This window comes from Oreochromis aureus, linkage group 7 (assembly GCF_013358895.1).
Source record: "Oreochromis aureus strain Israel breed Guangdong linkage group 7, ZZ_aureus, whole genome shotgun sequence".
NCBI classification, from domain to species: Eukaryota; Metazoa; Chordata; class Actinopteri; order Cichliformes; family Cichlidae; genus Oreochromis; species Oreochromis aureus.
The window spans coordinates 27,818,993-27,843,588 of NC_052948.1; the positions used below are offsets into that span (position 1 = coordinate 27,818,993).

At 42.3% G+C, this 24,596-nt stretch overlaps 2 protein-coding genes across 8 annotated transcripts; both read left to right on the forward strand.

Annotated features, from left to right (window-relative positions):
• Positions 1-2,260: 2,260 nt before the first annotated feature.
• On the forward strand, positions 2,261-4,549 carry LOC116321306 (stanniocalcin-like). The gene is made up of 5 exons (XM_031741104.2): positions 2,261-2,458; positions 2,986-3,128; positions 3,202-3,309; positions 3,611-3,714; positions 4,001-4,549. The coding sequence occupies exons 1-5, from the start codon at positions 2,347-2,349 to the stop codon at positions 4,296-4,298; spliced, it is 765 nt and encodes a 254-aa protein (XP_031596964.1). The 5' UTR covers positions 2,261-2,346; the 3' UTR covers positions 4,299-4,549.
• Positions 4,550-6,590: 2,041 nt separating this feature from the next.
• On the forward strand, positions 6,591-22,790 carry LOC116321763 (fibroblast growth factor receptor 1-A-like). Of its 7 annotated transcripts, none has more exons than XM_031741698.2 (12): positions 6,591-6,681; positions 7,125-7,266; positions 7,560-7,684; positions 12,820-12,986; positions 13,076-13,199; positions 13,532-13,722; positions 16,964-17,108; positions 18,516-18,652; positions 18,747-18,870; positions 19,843-20,033; positions 21,518-21,665; positions 22,377-22,790. In XM_031741698.2, exons 3-12 carry the CDS (start codon positions 7,603-7,605, stop codon positions 22,451-22,453), a joined length of 1,386 nt encoding a protein of 461 aa, XP_031597558.1. In that variant the 5' UTR covers positions 6,591-6,681; positions 7,125-7,266; positions 7,560-7,602; the 3' UTR covers positions 22,454-22,790. The 7 variants fall into 7 exon arrangements, with proteins under 7 accessions (XP_031597558.1, XP_039471721.1, XP_031597566.1 ...); XM_039615787.1 differs by having other exon boundaries at positions 7,165-7,266; XM_031741715.2 differs by lacking the exon at positions 6,591-6,681 and adding an exon at positions 6,689-6,707.
• Positions 22,791-24,596: the final 1,806 nt, after the last annotated feature.

The following is a 24,596-nucleotide window of genomic DNA, read 5'->3' on the forward strand; positions in this document are numbered from 1 at the left end:
CAGCCCCCACCTGTCCAGCACCATCACACTCAGCACCGGGTCTCCACAAGGATGTGTTCTGAGTCCCCTCCTGTTTACGCTCTACACATCCGACTGCTCCCCTACCCATCTCTCAAACACCATCATAAAGTTTGCGGATGACACCACTGTGGTTGGACTCATCTCAAGGGGATGAGTCAGACTACAGAGATGAGGTCAACAGACTGACTGAGTGGTGTTCAGTTAACAACCTCCAACTGAACACCACAAAAACTAAAGAACTCATCTTGGACTTTAGGAAGGGAAGAGCAGACCCAGCCCCACTTTACATTCACGGGAACTGTGTGGAGAGGGTACACTCCATGAGGTTTCTGGGCGTGCAGATCTCTGATGATCTCTCTGGACTGCAAATACCACGGCGGTGGTAAAAAGGCCCAGCAGCGTCTCCACTTTCTGAGAGTGCTCAGGAGGAACAACCTGGAGGAGAGGCTGCTGGTGACATTCTACAGAGCCACCATAGAGAGCATCCTAACGTACGGCATAACAACATGGTATGCAGGGTGCTCAGCTGCAGACAGGAAAGCACTGCAGAGGGTCATCAACACAGCCCAGAAGATCACTGGCTGCTCTCTGCCCAGCCTGGAGGTCATTGCAAACTCTCGGTACCTCAGCAGAGCTGGCAATATCATCAAGGACCATTCTCACCCCAGCAATCAACTGTTTGAACTATTACCGTCAGGCCGACGGTACAGGTCACATAAAACCAGAACAAACAGATTCAGGGATAGCTTCTTTCCCAGAGCTATCACCATTGCAAATAAGCACAAAAACAATTGAACCTGCTTAGCCATACCATACTGTCACTGTCATTATATTATGCTGCTATTCATACTGTCATACTGTCATTATATTAATGCTGCTATCCTGTAAATATCATACTTACTTTTGTTTGAGTACTTATGTTTGTTTTATTGTACCTTTTATATCTTACTATTTTTTATTATATTTATTATTGCATTTTGCACCAAGGGAGTGGCACTCCAATTTCGTTGTACCCTGTACAATGACAATAAAGGCTATTCTATTCTATCAAGAAAGCCCAATTTCTACTATTCATTACTAAAGAAATTTCAAGTTTCACAAATTATGGCAAAATGCAAAACACTTAGCTGTGTCTCTAATAAAACCTCTGTGATCATAATAATCACAGTTACCAGTAAAAATCTGTTTAAATAACATAAAGTTTAATAAGTGTCAGGTTATGAATGATGTTTTTTAAAAAAAAAATAAAGTTCTCATAAATGTTTTCATGTTGTTTTAAACTGAAAGAGAAAACAGAAAGTAAGTTTCAGCATCACACTGACGACCACCAGACTCCATTCAAAAATCTGCGAAATGTCCGTGCACAGACCTGAGAGCAAGTACTGAGTACTTTTACTTTACTGCAGTTCTCGATCCTAGTTTGTGTGGGAGTAGGTGTGTGAGTGCGACCTTGTGTGTTTTCTCTCACAGGAAATCTGGGAAACGTGACTGGAATTAAACACATCCACTTCCCACGGCAAAGATAACACGTCACAGTCGCGTCACAGCCGCAGCATAGCGAAACCTTCGCTTTAATTCCACCGTTAGTGTTAGAGTAAGCGAGGCTGACCTGTGACCTTATCCCGAGTTGATAGGAGACATTAGGCTCGTTTATCCTGATCCTTTTATTCTGGTGCTGCACACGTGTACATGTAAATACAGGTGAACTTCCGGAAGTTGATCTTCGGTGTTTAGATTGAGGTTCACTCAGGGTTAGGAAGTGTTCACTCAGGGTTAGGGTTAGGGTCCCACAGGCAGAGGCTGTCGCTGATCTGCCGAGAATCCGTCTGAGTCCGCCCTTTTACGTCTCCAATATTGAAATAATAATTATTTAATATTTTTGGAGCATTGAATTAAAAGTATGAAAGGAGGGTTCGGCTCATTTAACCTTCCATAATGTGAACAGCTGTTCGCTCCGATCAGCTGACCCCATGTTATCATATGTTAAAGCTCTGCTGTACCTGACACCATATTCATGTTCAGGTGTGCTGAGGTCACACTTGAGCTCAGGAGCGTTTCTGTCACATTAATTCAAACCTGAAGTCCAAAATTTATGCGCTGAGTTCACCGCTGCTCGGAAATTCCTCCTCTGCGTGTGGAAATAACCAATTAACTCCGAAGGTTCATTAATCCTCAATAAACCATTAACCCCCCCCCGAAACCTCCCGCTCTGATTGGTCGGAGCCCCGCTGCCTGTGTATAAATGCAGGAGACTCAGCAGGAGACAGCAGACACACAGCACCTCCTCCTCCTGCTTCTTCATCTTTATCCTCAGTGTGAGGCACCATGCTCCGCGGCTCTGCTCTCCTCCTCCTCCTCCTCTGCTCCGCCTCCGCCTTCGAGCCTCTGCCGGAGGAGGCGGCTCCCCGCCGGGCCCGTTTCTCCGCCAACAGCCCGAGTGAGTACTTGTGTTACTGCACTCACAAGTACAAGTACTGCAGTGAACGCGTTTAGTTTAGGAGTCTGTACCTGATTATTACCGGATCAGCGAGGTGATATTTGATCGGTTATTGGCTTTAAATCTTCTAAACACAGCAGCAGGTGTTCTTCATCATTCTTCATCCTCTCACTTCTCTCTGTCGTCGAAGTATTATTAGCATAAAACTATCTGTTAAAAGAAAGCTGAAGTTTGATCAGCGACCATTAATGGACTCATGTATTGGTTTTTGAAGGGGCGGGGATGGTAATCTCAGTTCCAGTATGGAGTACTGATAACTTTAGAAAACTTCCTGTCCTCCCTGTTTGTAAAAACATAATTTTTGCGTCACCTTTTTCTATTTAAATCATATTTTCCTTCCATTTGTTTGCATCATATTCATGTCACATCGGTCCCATATGCAACTGCTTGATGGGTCAATCATCTGGAAAGCTCTGTGGGTATGAATGAAAGTGAGTCCAGTGTGAAGAATGTCTGTGTATTTGCAGCTGATGTGGCCCGATGTTTGAGCGGTGCCGTGACCGTCGGCTGTGGGTTCTTCTCCTGTCTGGAAAACTCCACCTGCGACACCGACGGGATGCATGAGCTCTGCGAGCTGTTCCTGCACACCGCCGCAAGCTTCAACACCGAGGTGAGTGACTTACTGTCCACCTGTCCTCCACCTGTCTTCCACCTGCCGTCTGACCTCAATGTTCTCTCCACAGGGTAAGACGTTCGTCAAGAAGAGTCTGCACTGCATGTCTCAGGGAATTTCGGGCAAAGTCTTCCAGTCCATCCGCCGCTGCAACATCTTTCAGAGGATGATCGCTGAGGTTTGCCAGCTCACAAACTTCTACACTGCCTTATAAAAATCACTTCAGTTCTACTGTATTTAGCTTTTAATCATAAATTTGAAGACGAACTCTCCTTTAACAGGAAGACAACTCCAGCAGAACCAGGCTAACCTGTTCAGTGCCTCCATCAGTTTATATATGAAAACACCTGTATCACTGTTAGCTTTAACCTCATCCTTTTAGTGTGGTAGCATCCTGTTACCTCTGCAGGTTAGCAGGTTAGAGGAGAGGAGAAAGTGCTCCTGTTATCCTAAGTCAGTGTGTGTCCATCTCATCGAAGGTTCAAGAAGAGTGCTACACCAGCCTGGACATCTGCACTGTGGCTAGGACTAACCCTGACGCCATTGGAGAGGTGGTGCAGGTGCCTACTCATTTCCCCAACAGGTGAGCACCCAGTAGACATTAAAAAATGTGAGGCAATGCTAGCACCTGTTTTAGGGTGGAGATGCTAAAGCAATAGCCTCAAAGACTCGACAGGCCTGAAATGGGTTGATGGACAATTTTTAAGAAATCTTCAGCCGTTAAAAACCTTTTTCGATGTATGATGCTAAAATTTCACAGCACTTATTATACATGTTCAAATTTTGTACAGTAGAATTTTGATGCAAATCTGAAACGGTCAAGCAGAAGGCCAAGGTCTGAGATGAACATGTCTCTGTTTGGCCTGCAGGTACTACAGCACCCTGCTCCAGACGCTGCAGGCCTGTGACGAGCAGACGGTGGCGGCGGTGAGGGCCGGGATCGTGTCCCGGTTGGGCCCCGACATGGAGACCTTCCTCCAGCTCATCCAGAACAAACCCTGCACCCCCGACTCTGGCTCAGCCGCCTACAATAACCCCTCCAGCTGGAGGAACATGCCCGTTTTCAACATCCAGCCAGGCTTCAGAGGCCGAGACCCCACCCACCTGTTCGCCAGGAGGTCCGTAGACAGCCAGGAGGAAGAAGACGGAATTAAAGCCCACGAGTAGATGACGCAGCTTGATGTAAACACACAGCCAGCCCTGAACACGCATACATCAGTCCAGCCAATGGCTGACTATAAAAGCAACTTATTATTATGATGCATATTTATTTTTATTGAGTTAATTTATGCAGGAGGACGAGAGGCCGCGGAGGTAAGGAGATGCTCTCATGCTGGCCGTGGAGCTCATTTACTCCGTGTTGCTCATCTGTGCTGAGTCTGGTTCTGTGGTAGAAATAAACAATGTGATGTGATGGCTTTCGGCTCCTGTCATGTTGTTGTATGAATGCAACGTCCTCTGGGTGGGCGGGGTTTAGGTAGAGTGGCAGTGCAGAGCGTGGAGAAACATGAGGCGTTCTGGGTCAGTTTGAAACCTTTTATTGACACTGGAATGAGTTCAGGAAGGGCAACACAACAAAAAATAGAACCTCAGCTTAAAACAGAAGCCACTGAATAAACTATAACAAAGCAGAGCTACAAACCTGAACCTCAGCTCCCCGACAGTTCAGGAGGAATCGTTATTGATCTAAGATGGCGCCGTTCAAAACCATGAAGCAACAAAGCGTGACACGCAACAGCCAGCCATTTTTATTTATACAGCATGTTTAAAACAACAGAAGCATGTCATGCAGTGCCATTAAAAAGTATTTATGTTTATTCAGTTTTCACATTTAAAGCTATACAGATTCATTCAAGTTGAAATGATTGGTGATACCAGTCCTGTATTTACTGTCTATAGGATCATTCTCATGTAAGACCCTGCAATGCAGCACACATTCAGATAAAATACAGTAAAATATGTAACATAAGATCAAATGCGGTGGTATTTTTACTTTTATTTAGTGCTCCTTCACACTCCCAAAGATATCTCTGGTATTAGGAGGGAGCGGCAGCGGGATCAGGGTTTTCTAATCAAACGACAATGGCTCAGAGAAAACTGTGAAGCTGCTCCCAAATAGGAAGTGACTCACAGAGATGTGGACACCAGCAATTAATGACAGTCAGTGACGTTCAGCAAATTCAAGCACATACAAGATAAAAACAAAACAAAACAAACCCTGCCAAAGCAAAGTGGGCGGGTCCCAAGAATTCAACCTCAAGGCGAACAGTTCAAGCAACCACCAATGAGGGCGCGGGATACTGGTAATTGACAAATGCTAGTGTCTAAAAAACACACTAGAGGAAGCTTTGATGTGTACTTCCTGCTCCTGCTCAGTGTGTTCCCTCTGTGTTTACCTTGTCCACTTTCCAGTATTCTCCGCTTCCTTTGGATCTTCATCATTCTTCATCCTCTCACTTCTCTCTGTCGTCGAAATATTATTAGCATAAAACTATCTGTTAAAAGAAAGCTGAAGTTTGATCAGCGACCATTAATGGACTCATGTATTGGTTTTTGAAGGGGCGGGGGTGGTAATCTCAGTTCCAGTATGGAGTACTGATAACTTTAGAAAACTTCCTGTCCTCCCTGTTTGTAAAAACATAATTTTTGCGTCACCTTTTTCTATTTAAATCATATTTTCCTTCCATTTGTTTGCATCATATTCATGTCACATTGGTCCCATATGCAACTGCTTGATGGGTCAATCATCTGGAAAGCTCTGTGGGTATGAATGAAAGTGAGTCCAGTGTGAAGAATGTCTGTGTATTTGCAGCTGATGTGGCCCGATGTTTGAGCGGTGCCGTGACCGTCGGCTGTGGGTTCTTCTCCTGTCTGGAAAACTCCACCTGCGACACCGACGGGATGCATGAGCTCTGCGAGCTGTTCCTGCACACCGCCGCAAGCTTCAACACCGATTTTGGACTTTGTTTTGTCTGTTTCTGGATTTGTTCATGTGGATTTGCCCTTTGTTGTGCTATATCTGCATTTGTGGCCCTTTGGTGATACTAATCCTGCTCAAAAATGTAAAAGAATACCAGCTAAACATTTTAAAGTTACATTATTAGGTACTAGTGAAGTACTGTGAGTACTGTGATTAATACTGCTTTAATATGATGTGTTTTTACAGTGTTATAGTTGCCCCCACCTGCTGTTATTGAGGGAGCAACTGTAACAGTCAGAGGTTTTGCATTAAAATTAATTTACAGCTTTGTCCCTATTAGTGAAAATACATAAAGTGAACTATTATATAATGAGTGTATTTCATAGAGACTGACTGGCAGATTGTGGTCACTGAGTAAACAGGGACTTCAGAGTAAATATGACCTTGTGTAGGCATTTCATCTCCGTGTTTGTCTTACAGAAAATGGACGACCCACGTCCCGCCCTCAGGGGGCATCTGTAATCACACCATCAGGATTTTAACCATAACTAGAGCCGCTGGTTCAGGCGTAGACGTGCTACGGGACACTTCTGTGGAGGTTGGTCCCAAAATCCCAGGACGAACTAACAGGTCAGTCCTCTGTGTTTCCACTGACGGTGAGTCATCTGCTACATGAGTGACTACAGGTACCACTGCTGTGACCTTTGACCGCACCAGGCTGTATGTGCTCAGTCAGGCTGTTTGCTTTTGCTCTGCTTCAGCATTTAACTAAAAATAAAATACTAAAGTTACATGAAAGTGAAAACAAAGTGAAAGCTATAATAAATTTAAAAACAAATAAAGAAATACACGGTGAGTCCGGCTTCCCTAAATCATGCCATAAATGCCATTAATGTATTTCTGTGTTGTGCTGATAATGTTATATATTCTTATATTCAATAAGGAATTAAACATATATCATACAGAGGTGCGGCTTTCCGCTTTCATTAAACCAGGGTTATTATATTTTAATATTTATTATTATTATTAGTGTTATTATTTTATTTAGCTTCAAAGTTTCCTTTTTATTTCAGCTCTGATGGAGTTTGTTTGATTGTCTGGTTATAATCACAGACAGTAAGTCTGTCAGATTTAAGACGTGCAGAACAACACAACAGTAACCCAAAGACTCCAGTGGAGATCCCAGCCACACAAACATCTGCACAAAGCCTCTCGGTAAGTTTAGAGATGAAACACTGTACAATAAAAATAAAATAAATACAGTAAAAGCAAAGAGATCAGTTCATATCAGTGAGAGGTTAAACAAAAGGAGATGATTCAAAGGCTTCTGACCTTCAACAGCCAGCACACTCTGAGCCTGTTAACAAACACAGATAGACTGAACAGCTGTTTGTTAACAGGAGGTGAGTGGAGCGCCCTCTGTTTTCAATAACGCTGCAGATGTGTTACAGTCACCTAAAGATTCAGTGACATAATGGTGGTTGAGTTTGGTTTTGTTGTTGCTGCAGAGTGCTCAGAGTGTGGACGTCCCAGTAAGTTGAGGCTTAGGACATGATGTGTTTCTGCTTCCTGCTGCTGCTGGTTCACTTCTCTCAGGCTCAGTCTGGTCTGGACTCAGAGAGCACAGACACAGGTAAGAAGCGTCATGGGCGCCTGAGCGTGAACATGTGTAACAGTGTTTAACTGTTTCAGGAGAAATCAAAATGTGCTTTTGCCTTCAAGCATTCTTTAAGAAAAACCAGCCCAGTGTTTGTCATCTACCATCGATCATTCCCAAACACAAACATAATGACACAGGAAAGCAAGAAATCCTCAGTTTTAATGAACTGAAGGTGGTTCTAAAATGATTAGTTCATAGTTGAGTAATCGAGCTTTTAATGACTCTCAATTATGAAGGTTATAAACTGAATCGCTGCCTTTTGTTTACAGTTACCTTTTCACATTCTTAGAGTAATGTTTAGGAAAGAAAAGCAGCTGAATGTTTGTTTTGAATTGTGTGCAGTTTGCATGACAAAGAAGGTTGTTTGATATCCAGGTGTTGGGCTGTGCAGATGTCACCAGCGTAGAACTGAAGTGATTTCATGAAGAGAAAACTAATAGAGTAGCTTGAAATTATACTTCAGTCAACACTGTTAACCCTTATGCATTGTCTGGGTCAAAGCTGACCCGTATCTGTTCACATGGACTTTAAATTCACCAGCATCATCGAATCAATGGAAAAGTTGGCTGTGGCAACGTTGAAACTGTGAAACTGTACATACCATGTCTGCAGATGCTTTTTATGGGACAGTGGGGACAAAGTTCAAGTTCAGTTTTTCCATCTTCCTGCAAAGACATGTGCCAAAACATGAGTGGTGCACATGAGGTCATACAGAGGTCATGCAAAGGTCAGAGGTTGTCTTGATGCTGGGTTCTTTCTGTATGAAGTTTGCATGTTCTTCCTACTGTGTACTCCTCCGTCCTCTAACAAGACACACATCAAGGGTTACCAGGTGATTGTAAACTGGCTCAGGATGTGATTAAAGTGTGTTAAGTGTACAGAATAAAGTGCTACGTGAATATGTGGTTAAAGTGTGACTTAACAGTAGTTAAAGTGCTTGGAGTGCTTAGAACATTACATTTGCACGTCCAGTGTAAATGCATAAATTAGATTTCTTTTATTCTAAAATAACTGAGATTTGGTATGAGTTATAAAAGATTAAACCAAGATTATACTAACTGAGATTAAATTTACTGAGATTGAACAGTCTGATGTTAAACTAATTGAGATTAAACTTAGATCAAATGAAGTGAGATAAAAATAACTGAAATAAACCCAGTTATCTAATAAATCTCAGCAGTTTCCAGAATGATCTTACCATTTTCATTTTCAGTAAAATATATTTGAATCATTTTGGCTGTTGCAATAATATTGTTTTCTTCAAAAATAAATCTTGTGAATTAAGGATTAATCGTGCATTTACTAATGTTAGATAGAAGTATATGCTAATTAATGCTCAATTTCAAAACTCAGTATAGACCCTGGTCATGTGGAATCCTTACTGAGAAGGCGATTCTTCCCATTCCTTGCTCAGAGGAGCTGTCTGGCAGAGGAAGTCTTTTGCTTTCTTGGCCGTGCAGCTCTTTTCAGCAAACTACCACTTTCCCTAACAGCCCCATTAGGGGTGGGCGGTATAAACTGTATACGGTAGAAACAATATGAATTTTGCCAATGGTAGAGATTTTGACTATACTGCTCTACCGCAATAGCACATGTTGATGGTGTCATCAAGCTGCGCATGTTTTGGTCGAAAGCATCGCAGGGGCTGCAAACAATATCATCTGCAAATTATGCCGGGCGACAGCAATAGCGAAGAGATGAAGCACGTTTTCGAACATGAGGAAAGCCAAAAACTGCGCTACCTCGACAACCGTACTTTTGATTCATTAATGTCGAATTCTCTCACAGCGTCTCTATTCCCATGTTGCTGCAGTATATTAATGACTAACCTCGTATTGTGGATGGATTATCTCAGTTGTTCTCCTGACTGAAGTTTGGTCCATTTACAGCATCCTGCCCTGTGATTGCATTTGTCCCTAACCATCGGGAACCCTCACATAAACTTTTATCGAGTGGAAAAAAGTTAGTCACTGTGTTTATGTTATGCTAACATAGCTGTGCCGCTAGTGATCACGTAGCACATCATTGTATACCAGCTAGTCCAACTTCAGTAATCCTACAAACGTCACTGCTGTTTAGTTTTCTGTCTTCATTTATGTTGGAAGTGATAGCAGAGCTGTACGTTTTAATTTTTTCAGAAATCTCTCAGTCAGAACATGCTATATCATGTTTAGGTGGAAACTAGCGAGCTAACTTCCTGCTAACTTCTAACTCTGTTAAATTTCATAAATTCTGTTTTCATGGATGCCTGGATGTTAAACTTAATTGTTACACCTGGTAAAGCAGCAGTGCTGATCATTTTATTAAGGATGAAAGAATTTCAGACAGTTTTTAACTCTCAGTGATGCCTATGGGCTCAAAATGTGGTCATAAATATTTTGTACTTGTAAATCAGTTTTGTACTTGTAAATCAGGATTTGTATGTGTAAAAAGAATTTGTGCGTGCGTAAAAAAGATTTGTATGTGTAAAAAAGATTTGTGCGTGCGTAAAAAAAGATTTGTATGTGTAAAAAAGATTTGTGTGTGGACTTAGCCAAAAACCCCTCTGCAAGTCACAAGTACGAATTTTGACCCTATTTTTCTTCCTGTCATCTGATTGGTCAATGTCATGTCAATCACAAATGTAACAATCCAATCAGAGAACAGATGGGTTTGGCTGTCGGAGGGGCACTTTTTTGAACTGCAGGTCCTTGAAGGGTAATACAGTTTGAAACTGGAGGATCTCTATATAAATATCCGATAGCAGCTAGGTCCGCAGCTGTTGAAAGGATAAAGTTGTGGTATATCAGTGGTTAGAAATACCATTATTACTTTAGGATTAGTTTAACACAAAGTCAGGGCTGACCCGGGACCATTGTTGTGAGTCACAGTGCGCACCATAAAGGTCCTTTCACATCAGACGCAGCATGTGCTGCTAATGCTAACTAAAAGCAAAGGATCCAGAATTTGTTGCGCTGGCTGCTGAGCTCTGTGGGTTTTTGCAGCAGCTCTACCTGTACTAGATGCACCTGCTCCTTGTCGTTTCTATCTCTGACTTTATGTCCTCTACAAGAGTTTCTGGTTTTTTTGCTAGTTCTTCAAATGTTCAATAAAAACATGTATGCTAATTCATAACGAAGAAAGCTTTGTAATGAAGACTGTCATTTCCAAAACACTGCCCCCCGGTCCCACAGCGCTGTATTAAACAGTAGACCTGTGACACAAAAATCACCAAACTCGGACGACCACAGACTGTTTTCCTTCGTGGTGATGAAGGAAAACGCTGGGTTGGCATGTAAAAGGGCATTTATTCCCTTCAAGGACCTGCAGTTCAAAAAAAGCGCCCCTCCGACAGGCAAACCCATCTGTTCTCTGATTGGATTGTTACATTTGTGATTGACATGACATTGACCAATCAGATGAAAGGAAGAAAAATAGGGTCAAAATTCGTACTTGTGACCAGTGTTGCCAACTTAGCGACTTTGTCGCTATATTTAGCGAGTTTTCAGACCCCCTAGCGACTTTTTTTCTTAAAAAGTCGCTAAAAAAGACGATGAAAGCGCCGTATGGCTTTTACTCTCAACAAGCAGCGGTGCTGTAACACAGTCAGTTCTTCTTTTACTCTTTTACTCTTATGCTGTTTTGTGGATCACAAGGTTTAAAACTACTTAGAAACACACACACAAAAGTAACTCCACCAGAGTGCCTATTTCGATCACTTTTGCGGTCCAAGCCCGGGTAAAGGAGCAGGGTTGGAATTGTGACATTAAAAACCAATAATTGCTAAAAGAAATTTAATTTGTAGTTCTAAATAAATTCTAAATGCATTTAGGACGTTTTTTACTCACTTTATGTCTCTTCCACGATGTTATTTCTCTCTCCAACAACATAGGTTACAATTATATTAGCATGACCAATTATGCAAATTAGGCGATGACGTCATTTAGCGACTTCTAGCGACTTCTAGGACAGCCAATAGCGATTTTCCTTACTGAGAAGTTGGCAACACTGCTTGTGACTTGCAGAGGGGTTTTTGGCTAAGTCCACACACAAATCTTTTTTACACATACAAATCTTTTTTACACACACACAAATTCTTTTTACACATACAAATCCTGATTTACAAGTACAAAACAGATTTACAAGTACAAAATATTTATGACCACATTTTGAGCCCATACGATGCTGCAGTGTTCTTTTGACTTTGGGACGTGAAGCGGACGGAGTTTTTGACCCAGATTACGCAGCGAGGCTCCTGACTACAGTAGCGGTAATGCTCTGACAATCCATCAAGCGGTGCAGCTTCGTAGCTTACCAAAGTGGTACTAAAACATTTTTTGACAGATTTTTGAGTGCTGCGTACCACATAAAATCGGTTCGAGGTCAGTAAGCACAACCAGAATTCATACATAAGGCACACTGTTGATTTTTGAGAAAATTAAAGGATTTTAAGTGCGCCTAATAGTGCGGAAAATACGGTGTACAGAAGAAAAAAATATGTCACTATACATATTGTTACCGCACATGCTTCAAGTTATACCGCAATATGGATTTTAGGCCAAATCGCCCAGCCCTAAGCCCCATCACATGCACCTTCACTCTTTGGTTTAGTCTAGTTTTGAAAGGTTATGCCAACTCTTATAACTAACTTTGTGTGAAACAAATGTTATTAAATGACCAACTTACCAGGTCCCAGATACAATAAAAAGAACCGAGGGGACAAACAGATGTGCTGTGGTTATTTGTTTATTGCTTGACTTGAGGCAGTGCTTGGGGATCAGGAAGGGGCTCCGAAGCTTGACTGAATGTCAAAAATGGGAAATCCTCCAAAGATAAATGTTCAGATACAGCTCTGGTTGATTCTTTGACTGTCCTGTCCCAGAACTGGGACCTGGGCTGGCACACTACTGGAAAGGCCTGATGTTTAATTGGTATTGGCTCGAAAGCTCTGACTTATCCAATAGCAATACATCTTTCAACATTTTTCAGTGTCAGTACATTTTTATCAACATAAAACGTTTGAAGTGAACGATGTGTTAAAGTGCCTAGTGGCAAAGACTAATAACTGTCTGACCCAGCGTTCTTCACTGTAAACTGTTGACGTTTACCTCGTGGTGTCTCCTCACCAGTGATGGCTCCACAGTGGGTACAGCCAGAAATGAAGAAGCTCTATGCTGTGCCTGTCTCCAACACAATAAAAATGCAATGCAAAGCAACAGGACACCCGCTTCCCACAATACAATGGTACAAGAACGGGAAACTGTTCAGGAGGGATCACAGAATCGGAGGCTTTAAGGTGTGTTTCTGGCTGTAAAGTGGAAACTTTAGAGGCATGACCAGATTTTAAGCTTTACTTTCTGTCTTTACCTGTGCTCAATCTTTTAGATCAGAGAACACACAGGGACTCTAATAATTACGTTATTGGTTCCCTCAGATAAAGGAAACTACACCTGTGTGGTGGAGAATAAATATGGGCGCCTCCAACACACCTACCAGCTGGATGTATTTGGTAAGAGAGATTATCTGGCACACAGGGTCGTAATGTTAGTGTAACGTAAAATGATAAAAAGGTCTCGGTCCAAACCAGTCTTGTTATTTTTCTTCAGTGTCCTTCCATGAATGGGTGACAGTATTCATGTCATGGGTGACATGAATACTGTCACCCATTCATACTGATTGTGAATGGTACTGTGACCGATGGCTCGTGGATGACTACAGTTAGAAAATTTATCCTCAGGTACGTCCTCCAGGTGTTACTGGGGACATGCTGTTCTCTCTGTGGATATCTAACTCATTTGTAAAGATTACCCTTTGTCTTTATTTCCAACCCCCCTGTTTCAGAGCGCTCTCCTCACAGGCCCATCCTGCAGGAAGGGCTGCCAGCCAACCAGACGGCAGCTGTTGGCAGTGACGTGGAGTTCGTGTGCCGCGTCTTCAGCAACTCACAACCTCACATTCAGTGGCTCAAACACATCATCATCAACAACAGCAACGTGGGACCGGACGGGCTGCCCTATGTTCGTGTTCTTAAAGTACGTACCAACACCACCAAATTCAGCTTTAGACCAGTTTTAGTAATTTTCTTTTGTTATCTTTACTTTGCTGTGTGACAATCTTTACATCTATAATGAAGGAGGATAAATCTGATCTCTGTCAGAGCCCTTAGAATATGTTTAGTGAAATAAGCAGATCTTGGCTTAATTGGCTACGTCATGAAGGTGAATTTGGTAGTACACACCTCTCCAATTAATAGAAATACACTTTGTATCCCGGTGGTTTTCCCAGTGCTGGGAATGAGAGTTCTCTACTGGCACATAACTTCAGATTCACATTTGGCCACGTTTCCCTCAGAAAGGAAAAGGAGAAGGGGAGGGCATGTTTGGAGACAGCAAAGGAGAAGGAAAGTTATTTCAAATTGAGGGACTGTGACTGGTAAAGGGAGAGAGCTGCCAATGTGATGGCGTGAAGGAAGGTAGATATATTGCGTGTGCATGTCATAATAAAGCTGCTGTGGCAGAATATACATCAGAAGTCCCCAAAATTTGCAATTTGTCTTCATATCTTTGTTTTTCCTACATGGATAGATGATCCCAGTAGTCTTGGCTCGAGACAGGTGAAAAAAAACCACAACCCTTCTGTCCTGCAGTAATACCAACTGTCCAGTATTAGCTGGCATGATGAAGTAACAAGTCAGTCATGCAGTGGCGGTCCTAGCCTGTTTGGCGCCCTGGGCGAACACTCCCTCTGGCGCCCCCCCTCCACCACACACACACACACACACACACACACACACACACACACACAAAACATATTAAGGATCGTACATTAACATAAAACTGTTGTCCACACACACATATGAAGACAGAGAGAGTATGCATAGTATGCAAACGGCTACCAAACAGCCATCATAATTCTTCATACAATGAGAACAGGACAAATCAACAACTGACAATGACTAATTAATATTAAAATCTGTAACATAATGTATTGTTTGGAGTTTAATTTGTTAGTGTTACTATTTTTACCATTTCTTCTTGGAGCAGCTGTAACACACGTAATTTCCTTAGGAATTAATAAAGTATTCTGATTCTGAGTGTTTCAGGATGACCTGCCATTATCCAATGACACATCTGCTTACCTGTATCTTTTGCTCGTTTCTCCTCCTCTTCTATTTTTTCTAAACTCAGCACCTGATGGCTTTGAACTTTTCTTGTCCATCTTCCATTGGTTTTAATTTTGCACTCCAGTATGAACACCCATCCTTCAACCCGAGGATCACCACAACATATCCTAACAGACCTACACCTTAGTTCACAGATTCACTTTGTCTAGGGTGTATTTCTGAGATTTCACACAACCCAGGATTCAAATCATGAATACATAACAGACTTGGATTTACAACATTAGGAATGAAATGTGCTCGATTTGGAAGCAGCCGGGGCTCCTCCCCTTTCGACTGGTTGTGTGTGAGACTTTAAATCATCAAACTGTAAATTTTGAATTGTCATTGATCCCTTTACCCCGAGTCCTAAAGTGTATATTTATTTTCTTACTCTTCTTATATTTATTGTTTGTTTACTTGCACTGCTGTAACTGGAGCCTCGTCGTCTCGTCTCTCTGGACTGTATGTAGCGGAGATGACAATAAAGTTTACTTTGACTTCAGCAGCGAGCAGGCGCACCGAGGGCTCTCGCGCTCACTTTTCGTGTATAGAATTTTGAAAAACATCGGTGCAAATTATAAGTCTGTATCATGATGTCTGGTGTTTTCGTGTTTGTTATTTTGTTTTATTTTGCTAGTTGGTTATTAGATGCCGCTCCAGTCAGCCAGAGAATCCCCGCCGCCCCGCCCTCTCCTCTCTGCGCCGCAAAGCAGCAGGCGCACCACGCAAACGGAGGGCGCCCTTACTCCCAGCAAATGGGCGATAGAAAACCGATCGATGCCTGTGCCATTCCCAATATGCGCTGGCTGCCGTAGGGGCAGCATGAGTACGAGCGTTTTTTTTCTTTTTTTGCCGATGCCCGTGATGCCGCCCCCCATCACGATGCCGCCCCGGGCAACCGCCCGTGTCGCCCGTATCTAAAACCGCTACTGCAGTCATGTGACCAAAAACTATCAATCAGATGTGCAAATATCTGTGCAGTTATTAACAAAAAACAATAAACAAACATAAAACCAAACAAATATGAAAATATATCATTATGAACACCAGCAGCTTAAAAACAGAAGAAAACCCTGAGATACATTTCAAAGAAATACATTTAAATTTACTAAACATCATGACATAATACAAAGGCTCTTGGCACCCGCTGCCTAGTTTTAGTCCGCAGCATTCTTAAAACCGCCTGCTCCTGTAAGGACCTGCATTGGGATCCCTTTCCCAGCACAAGACTCTAATCCAGGAGGTTGGTCTAACAGAGGAGGTTGCTAAGATAGTGTGAGATGAAGGCACATAATCTGCTGCTCGCAAAGGAACAGATCAAGAAAAAAGAAGACTTTCACTCAGGTGTGTCAACCTCTCATAATTTCCAGCCTCTGAAAACTGTGTGAACAGAAATGGGTAAAGTTGGGTTTGTTTGTTTTTTAAGACATTTGCAATAACAACATATGGGAACCATCACTTGTTGAATCAGTGTTCTAACAGCTTACTGCCATTCATGAAGCAATGTCCTGCTGGGAAAGCTGTTGAATTATTGATGAAAGCTGAGTTAGCTGACCAGGCCTCCGATTCATCAGTCCAGTCTCAGCAACAGGAAATCTAACTGAACTGGAAATAAAGCTGAACCAAATCTTTATGCTTCAATTTATGATTTTGTGTTTTTAAATCCTTATATTTTCTCAGATTTGTGACAGGTATAAAGTACCCACACACACAGCGTGACACGTTAACAGGTGTTTTATTTCCAGCTATTTCTGACACGCTTTGCTTGCATGGCTTTAAAGCTGCCTCCTCTGGCTTTCGAACCACACAGCTCAGACAGGTGATGAAGAACAGCTGTGTGGGTAAGCCTCCCCTGACACCACACCCTGAACCCACTGCTCCACCCCCCTGAGATCACTCTGATTTTTCAGAGTGATCTTAGTCTCCTGCACTAGACTGCTGAACTGGTAAAATTAAAGTTTCCATCCATGAACTGAATTCACTGACTTTGTGAGAGATTTAAGTTTCACTTTTGAGTTTCAGTTTGCTGATGGTGAGGAATTTAACTCAGCTCTGACCTTTGAGTGACACTGATGAAGGATAACACAGATTTTTGTGTGTTTCTCTCTTAGACTGCTGGTTTGAACACCACAGACAAAGAAATGGAGGTGTTGACTCTGAGGAACATAACCCTGGATGATGCTGGAGAGTACACCTGTCTGGCTGGAAACTCTTTTGGGATTTCCCACAGTTCTGCATGGCTCACTGTCTATGATGGTACATGAAGATCAGTACAGGATAGAATACAGAGATATGATCTCAGATCTCTCCTTCTCTGTTTATTATGGTGGCTGGGAAGTGCAAATCACATTTACAACATCAACTTCACTCCTTTTTGTGCATCCCGCTTTTAGCTGCTGCTTCTTTGGGATGCAAATTTGTGCTTCTTAAGCATGTTGTGTGTCACCGAAGGCAGGTTTTTATGATCCTCAAGGACACCGCTAATGAGCTAACCTGTCGTTCAGTTTCAAAATAGATGGTTTTAATTACATGGTGTTTGCTTCATCGGAGAACATGAAATGTTTTGGTTGTGGTGGAGAAGGGCATTATATTGACACAGTCCAGAAAAGCTAAGAAACACACAGTCGGGGTGCTGGCCAGGGCACCTGGTAGGGAAACATCAATCACCCCTGCAGAGCCAGCTGGGGCCACAGCACCCCTGCTGTTGCTGAGGTGGACCCCGCCGCTGAGGCACTAGTTGAAAATCGCCCCCTTATGAGCAGTGAGAGGTCTGATGTAAATGACAATCTGCGGAGCACTGACATCATAGAGACTCATATGAATTATGACCAGTCTGCAGGTGTTTTTGACATAAATCAGAAAAATGAAACAACTCTTGAGTCTGTGTGTGAGGATCTTTGTGAAGATGACAATATGTTTGAAAATGTTAAAGCCTGAAGAAAGTGTGGAGGATTATGTGGCAGTGCTTTATCAAGGGTGCCTAATGACAGCAGGGTTTTATTAATTCACCTGCAAATCACAACAGCAGTCACCTCAAGGTGCTTTATATTGTAGGGTAAGACCTGTAATAATACAGAGAAACCCCCAAATCAGACAACTTCCTTTGAGCAAGTACTTGGTGACAAGGGGAAGAAAAGCTCCCTTTTAAAAGGAAGAAACTTCCAGAAGAACCAGGGTCAGGGAGGGGCGGGTATCTGCCACAACTGGTTGGGGGTGAGTGGAGGCAGGCAGGACAAAGACACGCTGTGGAAGAGAGCCAGAGATCAAATTTAAAATTAGATTAATGCAAAAGCATTTGAAGTGAGCAAGGTCTCCACTGGTCTCCAGCACTACCTTTGTATTGGATGATATATAATCTGGATTTGGTTTCACCAAGTATGATAGACTTGTTGATCAGATTATCATAGGAAAATGCATGGATTTCTCTTTTATGTGCAAAGGTTCAGCCTGTGCACATTCATCAGCACCTTTTTTTAAAATGACACTCTTTAATTGTGAAATCCTCAGAATAATATTTAAAAAAAAGTGGACAACCCGGGGAATGTTGCACAGGCAGTGAGACGCTGCACGCTAACCCTCAAGCTGATCCTCTTAGTTTCAGTCTTTGTGTTGGAAAGGTGCATACGCAGTTTTAATCATGATGTTTTCCTTATGCTGTCTCAGCATCACTGCCACCACAGTGGGTGAGGCCGGACAAGAGACGCATCTACAGAGTTCCTGTCGGGAAGACGGTGAAATTTCACTGCCAAGCAACAGGAAACCCGCTTCCTGCCCTGCGATGGTACAAGAACGGAGAAGAGGTCAGGATGGACCAACGAGTCAAAGGCCTCTAGAAACAACTTCAGCTTGTAAAGCTTTACTTCACCCTTTCAGTATATTTCTTTAATCTTGCAGATCAGAGACCACACATGGACTCTAATAAAGGAGTCAGTGGCTCCCTCTGATGAAGGGAACTACACCTGTGTGGTGCAGAATGGACACGGGACCCTCCAACACACCTATCAGCTGAATGTAATTGGTAAGATTATCTGCAGCATGCATACACAAAGGGATAATCAGAGGCGCTTTATTGCAAAAACCAGATGGTTCCAGTCAGAACTTTGGACTGTGTGTGTCCGAACTTTTGACTGATCCTGTACAACCACCCACACCAACAAGGAGGTTGCATGACTGATGGAGGCGGTTTGGCCTTAACAATTAAAAATGAAATTACTGCACTTTGAGAAGTATAAGAGTGGAAATGCTGGAGTGAATAAAGTGCTGATTTGCTGTAGGGGTTTCCCAAGGGTATTCTTTGTTTAAATTGCATTAAAGCTCACTGAACAAAGTCAACAACAATATATCAAATACACCTAATATTAAAATGTGACCGTGTGAAAGAAACATAGAACTCCCTCCAAATCTGAGATTGCAAATATAAGCACATAAAAACTCAATATCACTAAACTATGGCACAGTGAGCTTTAGTAATAACATTAACCTCCTAGGACCTGCCGTCCACATATGTGGACATCACATTTTTGGTTATTTTGACCAAAATACTCAATTTTGCTCTACATGGGCCTGATATCCACTTACGAGGACATTATACTGCTACTGTTCTATCAAAATTTTAAATGAATATCCTCATTTGTGGCTCTCATTTTTCTTAAAAACAAAAATAAGGTAAAAAAAAAAAAATCTGGAAATTCTTTGTTTTTACATTCATTGGGCCCCAATATGCCCAAATATCAAAGAGAAATTAAAAATGCATGTCGTGGAAGAGTTCGGGTCTTAGGAGGTTAATGCATTTTCTAAGTACTTACTAAGTGGACAAACATAACGTCAGTAAACTACAAAACGTACAGAGTTTCATAAAGACTTTATCCAGACTGAACATCCTCATGTTGCAGGCAAACAGAATGCCTATCTGTCTCCTCCTGCTCTCTGTGGACATTAGTCATTTGTATGATCTCGCATCATGCTAATCTTAAACCTTGTTTTGTTACAGAGCGTTCTCCTCAAAAGCCAGACCTGCATGCTGGGCTGCAGGCTAACCGGATCGCTGTTGTTGGTAGTGATGTGGAGTTTGTGTGCGCAGTGATGGGTGACCCACAGCCTTACATACGGTGGTTCAAACACATCGTGATCAATGGCAGCAAAGAAGACATAGACGTATTTCCCTTTGTTCGTCCTCCCAAAGTACGTACACCACAATCAAGCAGCACTACAGGCTTATGTTAGTATTATTTTATGTCTCCAAAGTGTTTTGAAGCGAGATTAATGTTATTCTGGTCCATGTTGGGGTAAGGGTTAACATCATCAAACCGTGATCTTTTCCTAAACCCAAGCTAGTAGTTTTTGTGCATGAGTGTAACAGGGAGAACAAATGAATGGGAATGAAGATCACAGACTGCAGCTTGAGCTCCAAAGATGCACATTCTCTGTCATCACATCTGCAACCACTCGAGTGAAGACTGGAGCTGAGCTGTCATCTGCTTGGTGGCTGGGGAGGGTACCGGGCAGGCCTGACACATTCAAACATATAAAAAAAAATACCATTTATAGGCAACGGTCAGGAAGATCGACAGCTACAACCTCCACAATTAGAATGGTATTTCGAGGATGGGACATTGAGCCCAAATGGGACAAGTTCTATTAAATTGTCCCATTTGGGCTTAAACCTCTCTATTAAAGAGGTGTCTTATTGGAGCTGCAACATCAATCCTCAAACCACCTGGTGGACACCAGAGATGCAGTAGAAGGAGTCCTATCAAATTTTACTTAGCTTGTGAGCCTCTGGAGGCAGCTGACATGTATGGGAGGGTAGAGTATAGCTTTGGGTGTCACTAAAACAAAAACTCACATGTTGGTGAAGCCATGAAGCAGCACATTTAGTCGCTCTCAAACCATCCAAAGAACAGCTGCTGACCTTAAATGGGGTCATCTTCCTCCACCTTTCCTCTGTGGAGGACTGTGAGGGGACAAGGGTGACAACTCACCTATTAGCAGTCAGATGCTATGCTGGTGTACTGGCAAAGACGCTACCTGTTTGGTCAAATTCAGATTCATCAGGAAGGCAGGGATGAGAATCAGCACCTCCAAATCTGACGCAACCATTTTTATCTAGAAGATGTTGGATTGCCCAGTCTGGTTAGTTTCTTTCCAAACCAGAGTAAAGTGAAGTAGGGCATTCATAGAGGGCTTGGTGGAATGACTGCTGTGCTGGGTGAAGTTAAAGCCGTCGATTTACTCGTTAATCTATATTTTTACCATGATCTATGATGATGAGCTGTGGCCTTAGACCAAAGGCATAAGAGTGCAGACAAATGTGGTGGAAAAGAACTCCCTCTGAAGGATGTCTCGGCTCAGGAGGGTTCCAGAGACAATGGATGGGTAGAAGTTAAGACTTGTATAATGTGTTATAGTTTACTGCACTCTTACCCGCATATCACCACGACATGCCACTAAACCATGGGATTACTTTTCCTTCCCCACACATGGACCGAGTCTAGTCCCATACTAAAAGAAAAGTAAACTAACTGATGTAAACTGGCCTTTAGTGTCACACTCTTAAAGTTCTCTCAGACTCCTGACCCAGTGTTTAGAGCTGTATCGACCAGCTTTGATTGGAACCTTTTGAGTGAAACATGTTTGGGTGATATCCATGTCCCTCTCCCTCTCAGGATGAGTATCTGAATACGATGGATTATGAGGTAGAATCGCTGCTGACTCTGAGAAACGTAACTCTGGCTGATGCTGGAGAGTACACCTGCCTGGCAAGCAACTCTGAAGGAGTCTCTCGTCACACTGTATGGCTCATAGTGATCGATGGTATGTGACCTCATCTCTCTCTGTTCACCTGTTCATGCTCACCTGGTCTCTGGTGAGCTGCTTCTGGATAGGATTATGGTTAGGGTTTCATGTTAACCGCATGCTGGTTACCTCCCAAATCAAGGCATTTTGATGCCGTAGTTCATCTATTATAAAATAAACGGGCAGATAGGAAGCTAACCCTGGAGATGTTAAACACTTATTATTTGTGTTGTAATTTGGTAATGGACTGTTAGTTTATTATTAGTTTACAGACTACCCAAACTAATTACCAATTAGAAAGAAATAACCAATCATTGGTAGCTACATAACATCAACATTGCTAATGGATGCCTGTATAATAGAGGGTGTGCAACGATTATTTCCCTGAGGGTAATTCTGTTGACCTGATGTTTGGATTGGGGTGGGATCAGTCCTGACTCTAAAAGCTGATCTGTGGGGCGACCTGTTCAGTGTTTAGCAAACACTGCGTTAGGGATAAGGGAAAAGCACTGGTGACACTTTCCCCCATGGTTTCACGATGGTTGGGAACCTTTTGTTACATTTTAATGGAGGTGGTAATTCCCCCCAAAATGGCATTTCTCTTTACCGAGCTTATCATACCTTACACAGAGAGCGCCATCTCTCAGAGGAGGGAGCCCTGAGCTGTGAGATTTCTGTGAAACGAGCAGATATGGTTTTAACTGCTTTTCTCCTCGCTTCACTCTGCAGAAGCATCTCTGCGGCTCCTCCAGAGGTCTTCTCCAGTCCACTGCTCTTCAGCCCACACATGTCAGCACTGGACCTAGTTTATGTCAGCGGTCCTCTCAGTTCTGTTAAAAAGTCTGTTGTGTGTCTTCAGTTCTGGTGGTGGATGTTCAGAGTTTCAGATGATAATCTCAGCACAGTCATCCATGTGAGCCCAAAGTTCAGACAGTTGCAGTCATTGCTGCAGTTTTCAGACTTCACCTGAGCGTTGAAGCCTCCTGCTGGCTCATGTGTAGCTGCTGGCGGATGGATGGAGGTTTGTGCTTCGCTGATCTGGATTCTGCAGCTCTTCTCTGACTACATTTGACCTCTTTCACATTGGCTCCTTTATGTGTAATGACATGTGTTATAAGAATAAATCTTTCATTTGATACTTCATTTACTGTGCATCATTTTTTTTAATCACCCTCTTTGATTACTAAATGAAACTCATAAACACTGAATATTCCTCTCATTGATTACCACTTTACTGACAGCATTTATACCAGTAATCAATAATCACCTAATAATCCACATTAGTCCAAAGTCTCATTCTCAGGACTCTTTAAAATGTAAAGAAGAGATCTGATATCGATCTGTAGCAGATCCTACCTAGCTAAAGAACAGCACATTCATCAACTTCTGATCACAGATATTATTGATTATTGGAGGAAACTGCTTCACTGATCACAGCAGTGATTGATTCCCTGCTGCTTTTGTTGGACTTCTTAGAGAAGCATGACTGTATGTGTGCTCGTTCCTGTGGGGAGGCAGGTCCTTTGATTCTGTGGTGTTTGTGTGCTTGTTTATGTGAAGTTTAAAATTTAGCTCAGATGTTACATTTAAAATCTGCAAAGACACACAAGCTGTGGAACCAGTAAAATCCCCCAAATGTCATGCTAAATACTTATTTTGTCAAATCTTATAGTGAGAAATACTTCTGTCAATAGGTTATATTGAGGTTACATTGACACCTTCTGGTTTAAATTGGTATTACAGCAGTGTCCAGCATAACTTATGTTGTGGTGTCTGCAGTTGTTTCTTCATTAATTTCCTTAGGGATTATTAAAGTATTCTGATTCTGATTAATTAAGAACTTATTGTAAGGACCTTTAAACAACATGATCACTTCACTACTTCTAATAAATAACTGAGCTTGTTTACATGAACAACCTGGTTTCGTGTTATAAATTCGATAAAATGGTAAATGGATTTGGATTATTAATCACTTTTTTATTATTTTGTTTTTGATCGAAGTGCCCTTTCTGGGAGTGCTTGGGACATTAGTAAGATGGATATCGATATTAAAGCTGTACTTTGTGGCCTGCTAAACCCACACGGCAGGTGCCGATCACATGTTCATCTGTTGAAGATACAGTTAAACTCTGAATCACAGAGAATGTTTTGCTCTTTATGGTTTATGGTGTCCTTCATCACTGTTTCCCAGTGAAATGTTGGTTTTCCAGATTTTTCTGACACCCACTGAAAGCACCTTCATTCACAGGTAACCCAGAGTCACATCCACACTCCTGCAGGTGTAATGTGAGCTACCCTCAGCCATCTGTCACTGAAGGTAACAATGGGTCTTCAGCTCACTGGTCTGGTCGATTAGCCTCCATCAGGCTTTTCTTGGAACCAGAAACACAGCGCTCTGTGTTTACCGACGTTTCTGCCTCTGCACAAGTGAAACGAGAGGGTTAGACGCCAAGAGAACAGGTGAGGTGAATGAAGTTTAAGGTCAGAGTTTTACTCTGTTATATTAACATTGCAAGATCAGATCAATGATACAGAACATGAAGAACAAAGTGAGGCATGATTAGAGGATCTAATGTTGCCTTTACTAAAGCAAACCCTCCACCAGTAGCCCAGTATTTGTAACCTCACCATCATTGACACACTTACACACACCTGAGATAAGCTCTTCAAGCATGACCATGACCATCTCCTCATCTGATCAAACAAAATGATCACTTTCATAAGTTCACTACCTCTTTTCATCTTCATACACAAACTGAATCCACAGACTGTACAGGTGTATCACACACATAAATACCTGCTAATCAGTGTGACATCCAATCAAAATCCTCAGATGTTACTCAGCAAACCTGGAGTTCTGCCTTCTTGGACAGTCTGTTAGTACAGTAACCTCACAGCAGCCATATAATTGGTCAGATGATGTAATTAAAAATGCTCCAACAGCACAAA